A 12,395-nucleotide genomic window follows, 5' to 3' on the forward strand; every position below is an offset into this window, starting at 1 on the left:
TACTCAATATTGTACTAGAAATGCTAGCAATAACACTAAGAGAAGACAAAGACATCAGAATGTGTAATGACGAAATAATGCCATCTCTTTTTGCAGACTGTATGAGGGTATACTTGGAAAATCCTAAAGATTCAACTAAAAATTAGTAGAAATAATAATTTTAGCAAAGTAGTAGCAGGAAATAAAATAATCTCACATAAATCATATTACCAACAAAACCCTGCAAGAAGAGAGTGAGAGATATTTCATTTAAATAACCATACACAATATAAAATACCTGAAAGTATACTTGCCAAGACAAATGTAGGAGCTATATGAACATATTTATAAAACATTTTGTACAAATAAAATAGATCAATAATTGGAGAGATATTAATTGTTCATGAGCAGATAGAGCCAATATAATGAAAATGACAATTTAATTCTATGTAAACTAATTTATGTATTCAGTGCTATCCCAATTAAACTACCAAAAAATCATTTTCTTGAACTAGAAAAAACAATAAAAAATTCACTTGGAAGAACAAAAGATCAAGAATATCAGAGGAATTCATTAAATGAAAAAAGTAAAGGAAGGTAGCTCTAGCAGTTCCAGATCTTATACAGTGGTAATTATCAAATGATCTGGTACTGGCTAAGAAACAGAATGACCAATTAGTGGAGTAGGGTAGATATACAATATATAGTAGTTAATGACTATAGTAATCTTGTATTTGATAAATACAAAGATCAAAGCTTTTGAGATAAGAATTCACATTTGGTAAAAAGTGCTAGGAAAACTCAAAAGCAGTCTAGCAGAAATTAGGTATAGATAATTATTTTATACCATTTACCAAAATAAGTAAAATATCATAAGTAAATTGGAGAAGCATGGAACATATTACCTATCAGATTTATGGATGAGGAGAATTTACAAATAAACAAGAGATAAAGAGCAATGTAGAATATAAAATGGATAATTTTGATTACATTAAATTAGAAAGGGTTTGTACAAATAAAACCACATAGCCAAGAAGGAAAGCAGAAAATAGGAAAAAAATTTTATAGTCAGTTCCTTAGATAAAAGCCTCATCTCTTAACTATATAGAGAACTGAGTCAAATTTATAAAACTATAAATCATTCCTCAATTGACAAATGGCCAAAGGATATGAACAGACAGTTTTTGGAAGAAGAAAGCTATGTGTGTATATGTGTGTGTGCATGTGTGTGTATATATGTATATGTTATAAACACACACACACAGTCACATGAAAAAATACTCTAAATCATTAGTGATTAGGGAAATGCAAATTAAAACAACTCTAAGATACTGTGTCACACCTTTCAGATCGCCTAAAAGGATAGAAGAGGAAAATGACAAGTGCTTGAGGGATGGAAAAATTGAGATACTTGGTGAAATTCTAAACTGATCCCACCAATTTGGAGAGCAATCTGGAATTATGCCCGGAGTTATAAAATTGTGGATATCCTTTGACCCAGCAATGCCAATATTAGGTCTTTTCCCCAAGATGACCAGGGCAAAAGGAAAAAAATATAAATGCTCTAAAATACTTAAAGCAGTCTCTTTGTGGTGGCAAAGAACTAGAAATTTAGAGGATACCCATCAATTGGTAAATGGCTGAATAAGTTGTGGCATATAATTGTGATGGAATACTACTGTGCTGTAAGAAATGATGAGCAGGTTGGTTTTAGAAAAAGATGGAAAAACTTGCATGAAGTAATGAACAATGAAGTGAGCAGAACCGAGAAAATACTGCATACAGTAACAGCAATATTGTTTGAGGAATAACTGAATGACTGAGTTATTCTGAGTAACATGATGACTCATATCAACTATGGAGGATTCTATCCACCTCCTGAGAAAGAACTGACATAGAAATATGCACATTATGGTTCCACATATATGTTGGCCTTCTGTAATACAGGATGAGAAGGACAGAAGGAGATAACTTGACTCTCAAAATGTAACCAAAATAATAATAACGATGATGATAAATATTTTTTAAAAAAGAAAAAGAAAGCACTTTACAAAGCTTAAAACACTATGGAATTGTTCAATATCGCTATTATCATTGGTCCCAAAGCTGGGTCTATCAGGTATCCTGAGTTTCTTCATTTGTTCCACTAAGACACATGCTCAGTGGTTGTGGTTATCTTCTGTTTCCTGGGTCTCAAGATGCTTGCCTGCAGATGAGCTCCTTCAGCTGTCCCAGTCTATCTGTTCTCAGAGCTTCTCTGATAGCACAGAAGAAGCCAAAGTAGTGCTGAAAATTGTGCATCATGAGGAGAACCCCAGCTAGCAGCTCATTGGTCACCAGGAGGTGGTGCACGTAAGCCCGACTGTGATTCTTACAGCAGTAACAGGAACAGCCCTCAACCAAGGGACCGAAATCATCATAGTACCTGGGAAAGAAAGCACAGTGACAAGATTCCAGTAATGGTGGCGAAAAACACAAATCACAAACACAGCTGAAACTGGTGCAAGAGAAAGGCAGAGAAGATACTGCCCAGTGACCTCAAATAGTGAGCGATGACAGCGGCTGTCTCAAAAATCAGCACAAGGCGCACTGCAGGCTCTTCAGTGATATTGCTGCCATTAATAATACTGTGTTATCACTAAATATTACGATAAAAACATCATCAAAGATGCTCTTTAATAATATTATTGTTATAAATATTGTTACGAATGTTATTGATAATATAGCATGATCAATAACACTGTTATTGATCATAACAAAAAATAAAAGTCCTCTTTATCAATGATGTTATTGATATTAGGTTATTTTCAATAACACTGTTATTGCTAATAAAAATAACATTAAAGAGGATCTTTGATGTCATTATTTTTATGGTTAATGTTATTGATAATACATTCCTAATAATGATGTTATTGATAACATTATGTTATTACTAGTAATACTGATGTTGATAATAACAATACAAATAACATAATCAAAGAAGCTTTTTTATGACATTACAATTGTTATTATTAATAACGATGGAGCGGATAGGGGGCACAGCAGATAGAGCATTGGACCTGGAGTCAAAAAGATCTACATTCAGATTAGGCCTCAGATACTTACTGTCAGACATGACTGAAATGACTGAACAAGAAAACTAATAATGATGTTATTGATAACACTGTGCTATTACCAATAATGCTGTTATTGATAATAACAATAAAAATGACATGTTATTTAATAATGTTATTGATATTATTATTGATAATGATATCATTGTTATATAATTATTAATGTTACTGATAATAGTATGTTATTAATAACACTTTTAATGACCATGACAATAAAGATTTCATCACTGAGGAGCCCGTAGTGTGCCTCCTATGTATATTGATGATGATGATGATGATACGACAATAACTAGCATTTATATAGTGCCTTAAGATTGGTACAGAATTTTACGTATCTCATTTAATTCTCATGACAACCCTGTGCCTCTATAAAGTATCCTAAGAGATCTCCTTATCTTCTTATTTGTCAGGCTTCAATATATGACTTCAGATTCACACAAATAAGAGAACTTCAGACTCTTTTAGTAACTCTATTTCAATATAATTGGTTTCCTTTGTAATCCTATGTACTTTATTTTGTGCATTTAAAAATTTTTATTCTGAGGAGTCCACAGCGGTTCATAACACAAAATAAATTTCAGAACCCCTGATCTAAGAAGGTAGGCGCTCAGCATGGTCAAATTACCACAACTGGGCAATAAATTTGACTCTTAGTTTATGGCAACTTCTCTCAAGCAAAAAGAGAAACATCTGGGGTTACATAACATGTACTTTCTGACAAGAAAAAGCATACACTTGAATCTAAAGACACAAGAGTTTTCTGGACCCTCACAAGCATATGCAAAAGAATATTCAGTCAGGATTTGTTCAGAAAGAAGGCTGATACCCAAAAATTGGAACAAAAAGCATACACAGAAAAGGAAAACTCAACAATCAGCAACAACAAAAGGTCACTCACTTTTTTTCTTTCAGATTTATTTCAAAGGATGTTTCCGGAATGGGTTTGGTGGTTGTGACTTTATTGATGTGATCCCCGATTTCTCCTCCTTCTTCCTTCTTCCCATTTTGCTGTAATACTATAGGACAAAACAGTAACCAAAGATCAGACATGATAGCACAGGGAATATCTGTGGGCTCTTTAAGGTCATCATTTTAAATCAATTAAGTTTTAACAATAATTTTTTTTAATACTCAACATACTTCAAATATGTGTGTGTGCGTATTCACACACACACACACATCCAAATAGAATAGGAACAAAGAAATATTGTACATGAATCATTAACCTTCCATTTTTGCTTTAAAAGTGTGTATGTGTTAACCTTAACAAGGTAGCACCAAAATGTTCCATTTCCTGTTTATCCAGGTCTTGTTGTCTTTATCAATACACAGTTCTAGTCAGCATGTATATTGTTTTGTTGGTCCTCCTTTCTTCATTTTACATCTTTTTATATGAATGTTCCCATGTTTATAATAAATATAATACAATAAACATTTGCTAAGTGCCCACTATGTGCCAGGCACTGCGCTAAATGCTAGGGATGCAAAGAAAGGTAAAAAGCAGCCCCTGCCCTCAGGGAGCTTACAATCTGATGGAAGAAGTTAGCACACAAAAGGAGACTACAAAGAGATGGGATGTGAGGGAAGATGATGGGGGAGACCAAACAAGTGATGCAGCTGGTGGAAAATGAAGAGTTAGTTGGCTGAGCTTCTGAGCTGTCTTTAAAGGGAGGCTTTGGGAGGAGCTCCAATCAGAGGATGATAGGCAACTAAAGATACTGATGAGGTGTGGGTACCAGACGAAGCAATGAGGTTCCTGGTGATGAGCTTTTTTTTTTTTGGTGGTAGTGGGGAAGAAGGGGTGGATGGTGTTGGCAGAGTGGAAAAAGCAGTGTAGCTGTAATATTTCTATCAGTCATTTTAGGGTATTTTTATTTTTTAGCCATTTCCCAACTGCCGCACACTGGTTGCTACCAATTTTGTTTTGGGGCTAACATGAATAATGCTACTAGGAAAATTTTTATACACATAGGTCTCCTTCCTGTTGATAACATCTTTGAGGTAGATTCCTAGTAGTGAGGATTCCTAGGTGAGAGGGAACTAATAGATCTGTAGCTTTTGCTGAATAATTCCATATTGCTTTCCAAAAAGACCAAAAAGTCTCATTTCACAGTCCCATGACCAAAGCAACTGTGCCTGTTCTTGAGCAGCTTCCAGTTCAATAGTTCAGCAGTACCAGCATTGATATTATCATTTTAAACAAGGTTTAGGGCAGGATCTCAGATTTTTAAAAATTTGTGCTTCTGATTTATACCATTTCATTGGTAGAAGAAGCTGTAAGCAGAGTGGACAGAGACACCTACCGGCTGTGTGACACTGGCAAGTCACTTGATCTCTTGTGCACCAGGACATTTTCTACACTCTAAATTGAAGGGCAGTTTCTGATTTGGATCAATAGAGACTTTCCTCAGTGGGAGGTGAATACACCAAAGAATTCATAGGTTTAGTACAATTTTTTTTTAATTAAAACTTTAATATTGACCATTAATGCAAATAACTAACCTGGCTATGTGAATATTTTTTCATGTGCTTATTGAGAATGTGAGCTTCTATTCTTTTCCTTTTACTTCTTATGTATTAGGGAACAGATCTTACTCAGAAATGTATATAAATTCTTCATAGATTTTGGATTCAAGACTTAGAAATATTTCTCCCAAGGTATTTTCCCTATCCGTTTCTTTGCTTCTCATTCATATGGGTTGTTTTTGATTGCACAAAAACTTCTTTTCATATACTCAGATATGTCTATTTTATCTTTTATAACTTCTCTATTCAATGAATAGCTAAGTATTTTTCACTTTTCTACAATTGCAAGAGACATCATTTCATTATTCTCTCATTTAAATACTTTAAAATATTTAAATAGTTGATTCATTTAGACATTATTGTGGTACTGAGTTTGAACAGTGGGTCTGAAGTTTAGACTCTAAACCCATTTTTTGCCAAATTGCTATGCAATATTCCCAACAGATTTTAATGAATAATGATTTCCTTCCCCAGCATTAAGTAGTCAGATTTATTGAACTGCTGTATTCATATGATTCAGGTTCAGTTATCTAATTTGTTCTATGGATCTTTTTTTTTTAAAACTACTTAGCTCTAGATAGTTTTGGTAATTACTGCTTTATTGTATAATTGAAGATCTGGCACAGCAAGTCCACCTTTGTTTTTTTTATAACTTTCTTAGCAATGAACTTTTCCCCCCATCAAATTCTACAAAGAACTGCACTGGAATTTGGATTAGTAATGAATTCAATCTACATTTAATTTGAGTATTATCTTTTTTTATTGTAATAGTTCAACCCACTCACATGGCACTGAATCTCTTCAGTTATTTAATTTCCCTCTATTTCTGTAAAGAAATGTTATTTTTTAATATTAAGATATTAATAAAGACTATTCTAAGATATTTTAAAAATCATTTTATATAAGTTGTATGTGTACGTGTGTGTGTTGGTAGGTCAGTACCTAAATATTTGATATGTCACTGTTTTAAGTGTTATTTCAGGTGTACATTATATTCAACTATTTTCCTGAGCCTGTTTCCTGAGAAAGTGGTAGCATGGCAAAGCAGATACTGTTGGCCTTGGAATCAGGAAGACCAGGGTTCGAGTCCTGTCCTAGACCTATACTTATTAACAAATGACTCCCCTTCCCATACTAAAACGTCCAGCCAAACTGGTCTTCCTGCTGTCCTCCATTCAGAACTCCATCTCTCATCCTTGTGACATTGCTCTTGTGACCCACGATGCCTCTAACTCTTGAAATCCCTTGTTTCCTTTAGAATTCTCAAGTCAAACAGCACCTTCTCCATGAAGCCTTTCTTAACTCCAGTTGGTGCCTTCCTTCCTCCTTGATCTTGTATCTGTTCTGTATGTTTTTCTTAGTGTGTGTGCGCACGTGTGTGCACCCCCACCCCCCAACATGATGTCTCTTCTGCTCAAATGTTAAGTTCCTTGAGGGAAAGGAATGCTTTGTCTTTGATTCCCAGTATTGACACATGGCGCAGAGTGAGCACTTAGCAAATGCTTAGAATGAAAATCAACTGTTTATGCAGTATTCCTGCTGCTCTGGTGACAATGCAGAGGTGAAACATGATTACAGGGCATCGGTGGTCTCTCCTTTCCTATACCACACATCACAACTTGACTCTAACCCTTCCAAGGGGGAGAGGTTAGCAGCAGATAGTTTTGAACCAGGACTTGGCCTGACCTCAGACTATTCCTGTACTTTTAGACATTCATTCAGGAGAACAAGGGATTAAGCCACAGACATCCTGGGATCATTATGTTTGTTTGTTTCAGAAGAGAAGCCCCAGACTTCATGAGATGCCCTCCCCCTGCTCCCAGTTAAACTCAGCACCTTGCAGAGGTGAATTCAAGTCTCGATACCACCTCCCTCAGCCTCCTCTCCCTTCTGACTAGAAGACTGGAGGATAGAGCACCAAACTCCTCCAAGTGCCTTCCTACGTAGAGGGCAAAAACTGAACTCTCAGCTCCTCACTCTACTTTGTACCTGCTGCCCTGCCTGGTTCCAACTCCATGGAACAAGATGCCCTTAGCTCCAGGTACCCCCTGGTGTCTCATCTCCCCATTCCTTTTTCCAATCTCCTTTAGTATGTTGTCTCTTTAGATTATAAATTCCGTGAGGGAAGGAATGGTCTTTGTTTTTATTAATTATATCCAAAAGGTTTAGCATGAGTGCCTGTTAACTAGGAGGTACTTAATAAATGTTTATTGGATTGGAATAGTAGGAAAAACACTAAATATAAGAGAAATACATAATATGTATATAGGATATCCTAAAATTCTTAGCGTAGGTGGCCGTAAAGAAAGCATTCACATTCCAAGGACCCACAGTCAAGATTACAAAAGATCTGGCATGATCACTACCACGACTATACTGTTAGCCAGCATTTGTACAATACTTTAATCTCTTTGTGTGTCTTAATTCATTTGATCTAATACACTACTATAAAGGAGCGAGAGAATGAGTGTAATATTCCAAAAGGCAAAATATATCCTACAGGATCTGAGTATAACCTTGGGTGGAGAGTAGGGGGATGACCTCCAGTGGCATAGAGGACCTCAAGAATTCCTGATGAAAAGACCAGCACTAAATATATACTCTGAAATCCAGGGGTTAAGAAAAACCTTGGAAGATAAATACATTTGGACAACTAAAGAGCCTCAATGATGATGAAACACTTATATAGGTGAAGAAACCGGTGTCTCTTCATAACCTTACACTTCTAAGGATTATATTGTGAGTTAAATAAAATAGAGAGCCTGGGGGTCCTGGAGGGGGGGATTGTTTTGATAGTCTTAAGAGAAAGGGCAAAAGGGAGGGTAAAAGGAATACATTAGGTAAAAAAAATGAGAAAGAAGATGTAGGATCCATAGTTGGAGTGTGCAAAGAGAATAATATGCAAATATGGAAGAGGGATTGAAAGGAATGAGTATCACATGCCCTTTTATATAAACTGGACAAAAGAGCTGAACACACACACATACACACACTCACATATACACACACACACGCACACGCTCACACACACGCACACGCTCACACACACGCACACGCTCACACACACATACACACACAGAGTTTGATGTAGAAATACATTAAACTCAGTGAAGTAACAGATGACATCTAGAACACTGTTGAGTCTGAATACTGTATTACAGAAGGTGTTCAGATAGGAGTGAGCAGGATTATGAGGGGTCTGGACACCACATCACATAAGTAGCTGGTGAAGGGAGAATAGTGAAGCAGGAGGCAAGAAGGCTCAGGGAGAACAGGATGGCTGTTTTCAAATACCTGAAGGGCAATCATATAGAAGAGAATTGTTCACTTGTCCCCCAACAAGCTGATTTGTCCAAAAGAACCAGGAGCAATACTTAGAAACTGTAGAGAGGCAAATTTAGGCAAAATGTATGGAAAAACTTCCCAGCAATTAAAATTGTCCAAAATTGTCCAACTGGATTGATTTTGGGGAGGAATGTAAAGAGTTCTTCTTTCTTGAAGGTCTTCAAAGAGAAGCCAGGGAATTGCTTTTCTGGGACATTGTAAAATGTTTTCCTGAGCAGGCACGGGATACATCTGAGGTTTTTTTCAACTGTGAGATTCTGTGCTATTTTTTTTAAAATTAAATTTCATGTCTATCCATTTTATTGCTCTTTTAAAAAATAAGCTTTGTTTTATTTATTGATTGTTCTCTTACTTTTTATTGTGATTTTCTCCTTTAATTCTAATGATTTCTCATGTACATTTCTGCTATATTGTGTTCATTTTCTAAGTTTTTCAACTCCCATTCTCAATGTAATAATCTCGAATTCTTTTCTGAATATAACTATTCAGAGATAAATATTTGCCTCAGAGAATGATTTTGGCTAAATCACATGAATTTGATATATTGTGCCTAATTTTAATCCTAAATATGATTTTTTCTTACTGGTACTATAGTTTGATCTTTGACCTAAGCATTACTCAACAATTTAACTTACATCTCCACACAGGCCTGCATCTTTTGATCCATTTTACTTTTACTGTGGTTTTTGTCTGTAAACATAATGTTTCCAGTGTCTAACCTTTTAATTTGTTAAGCATTTCTTCATATCCTGGAGAATAATGAATAATTGAATATTATATGTGAGCAAAAAGTATATTCCCTGTTTGTCCCATTCAGTTCTCTCCATATATCTATCAGATTAGGGTTTTTGTTGTTTTTTTTTTAGCACTCTATTAAGTTTTTACCTTTTATTCCAGTTTATCTTTTTTACTTATCTGAGTTTGTTATTGGGGCAGCTGGGTGGCACGGTGGATAGTATCAGACCTGGATTAAGGAAGACTCCTCTTTGTACTTTAGCAGCTGTGTGTTCCTGGGCAAGTCACTTAACCCTGAATGTCTCAGTTTCCTCATCTGTAAAATGAGCTAGAGAAGGACATGGCAAACCACTCCAGTATCTTTGGCAAGAAAACCCCAAATGGGGCCACAAAGAGTCAGACATGATTGAAATGACTGAACACAGTATTGGGGTGTTCAAGTCTCCCACTATGACTGCTTTTCTGATTTTTCTTTTTACAATTCAGTTAGCTCTTTCTCTAAATATTGTTGTCATTCTGGTAGCAACCAAATACTGATAGTCTCATTTTGTGATGTTACCTTTGGGGTAACATTTAGAGTTAGTTTAATTTTTTTTTCTATTTGCATGGTGTTCTAAAAGTCTTCATATAGTTTTAAGCTTTAATAGCTTAAATATATACATACATATACGTATATTTGTACATATATACCCAAATGTATGTATATGTGTATTTATTATATTGTTTTTGACAATGAGGAATATGATATACCTTGTTTCACTAGAACTAATCCCATCCCAATCTTAGCCTAAGGAAAGCATTAAGCACAATCCCTAAATGTTTATTTTAAAGTATTTTTTAAAAATAAACTTCCTAGTTGAATTCTTTCAGTGCATTTATTATCCTATACTCACATGTTTTGTGACAGTTTGAGCTTAGTTTCTGGAGGGACTGTGGGCATTAATTCATCAGTCTTTCTAGTGATTGCTTCAGCTTCTGTAAATGCTTACTTGCCCATCAGAAACTTTCTTTAGTTTGGACAACATTTTTGATTACCCACTCTTCTTTTCTAAAGGCATTTTTATTTTTGAAGTAATTTCAATAGCTCTGCTTTTTTTTTTTTCACATTGCTTTCACACAATGATGGGAACATTGACAAACACTGACATCTTATATCTCACTAATATCTTACCACAAGTCTCCTCTGTGATAGACATTTGAATTTTTTAAATGAAGCATAAGATATGCTACAAACTATTTTTAACTTTGTAGGATTTTTTCCAAAAACTATATTTTGAATAGAATAAAATTTGTCGTTGTTGAGTCATTTTCAGTAATGTCTAACTCTTCATGACCCCATTTGGGGTTTTCTTGGCAGAGATTTTTATCAGAGTGGCTTGCCATTTCTTACTCCAGCTCATTTTACAGATGAGGAAACTGAGGCAAACAAAGTTAAGGGACTTGCTCAGGGTCACACAGCTAGTAAGTGTTTGAGGCCATATTTGAACTTTGACTCCAGGCCTGGCACTAGATCCATTGTACCACCAAGCTGCCCTAAATAAAATCTACTTCACAATATAATTTTATTTCATGCATTTTTTTGGAAGTCAATTAAAATATTATTTTATATGCACCTTGTCAATAGAAATAGTTACATAAAGAAATGCGATAAATCATCAAATTTTGAAGAATTTCATTAACGAATTCTCCCATGTATGAAGAAAAGGTAGCCTTTTTTTTTTTGCTATCAAGAAACAATTTGTCCCAAAGAATTCAATAAAACTCAATTTAAAAACTTTGGAACACTCTAAATGTGCTGGTGGAAACAATTCAAACTGGAAATAGAGTAATGAAAACTTATTTAGTATTTGTAGAATATCTATAATATATGGATAAAAAGAATATTCTGTCCTGCTTTAAAGGCTAAACAAAACACTCATTCTCTAAGAATTTAGTCCATCTGAATTCCTTTGTGTCCACATGCCTTTTAGTCTAAATTAACGATTGAGTTCTTGTGAAGAAGTAGCAGCCTCTAAAAAAAACTTAATGTGCCACACTAAAAGAACCTTCAGCAAGTTTCTGCTTCAGTTCTGGTTTTAAGATAAGTTTAGAAGACAGAAAAGAAATAGAAAATGAAATAACAAATGAAAAGTTCAGTAGAAAGCCTGGAGAAACAACATTCTCTCAGGAGTCTGAAGAATTAGGGCCCTGCTCAAGTGACCACAGCAGTTCTGTAAAACAGCCTACAGAAATACCCTTGACTCTACCCACCTTAGACACCTGAGAGAAGGGATATAATAAGAAGCTGATTTTCTACCCTTTCTGTATGACTAAGGAAAAGAAGGAAATTGAAGTGTGGAGCATCATTAACAATAGTTATTGGCAAAACAATTTGTCAAGTTTTTTCTGGAATCTATTGATATAATAATATGTTTTTCATAAATGTTGCTACTAATGTGGTTAATTTACAGATTAGTTTTACAACTACTAAGCCAACTCTTCATACTGTATAATTCTTGAGATGTTATTATCTTCTTTGCTAATAGTTCATTTAAAATTTGCACCTCATTTAACTAGCTATAACTGGTCTATAGTTTTCTTTTTCTATTTTGATTCTCCATGGTTAATGAATCAAGATCATATCTGTATCATAGAAAGAATCTTTCTTTGGCTATTTTTGCAAACTATTTATGTGATATTGGAATTATTTTTTTTTAA

General features: G+C 34.8%; 1 protein-coding gene across 6 annotated transcripts in view; it reads right to left on the reverse strand.

Annotated features, from left to right (window-relative positions):
- Positions 1-1,687: 1,687 nt before the first annotated feature.
- Positions 1,688-12,395, reverse strand: part of QTRT2 (queuine tRNA-ribosyltransferase accessory subunit 2) — a 129,655-nt gene continuing 118,947 nt past the window's right edge. For all 6 annotated transcript variants that reach the window (XM_072613953.1, XM_072613952.1, XM_072613957.1 and 3 more), the window contains exons 8-9: positions 3,991-4,108; positions 1,688-2,404 (exon numbers count right to left, since the gene is read on the reverse strand). In XM_072613953.1, coding sequence (XP_072470054.1) covers positions 2,173-2,404; positions 3,991-4,108 — 350 coding nt within the window. In that variant the 3' untranslated portion in view covers positions 1,688-2,172. The remainder of the gene's footprint in view (positions 2,405-3,990; positions 4,109-12,395) is intronic.

The sequence above is a fragment of the Notamacropus eugenii genome, chromosome 5 (assembly GCF_028372415.1).
Source record: "Notamacropus eugenii isolate mMacEug1 chromosome 5, mMacEug1.pri_v2, whole genome shotgun sequence".
In the NCBI taxonomy this organism is placed as follows: Eukaryota; Metazoa; Chordata; class Mammalia; order Diprotodontia; family Macropodidae; genus Notamacropus; species Notamacropus eugenii.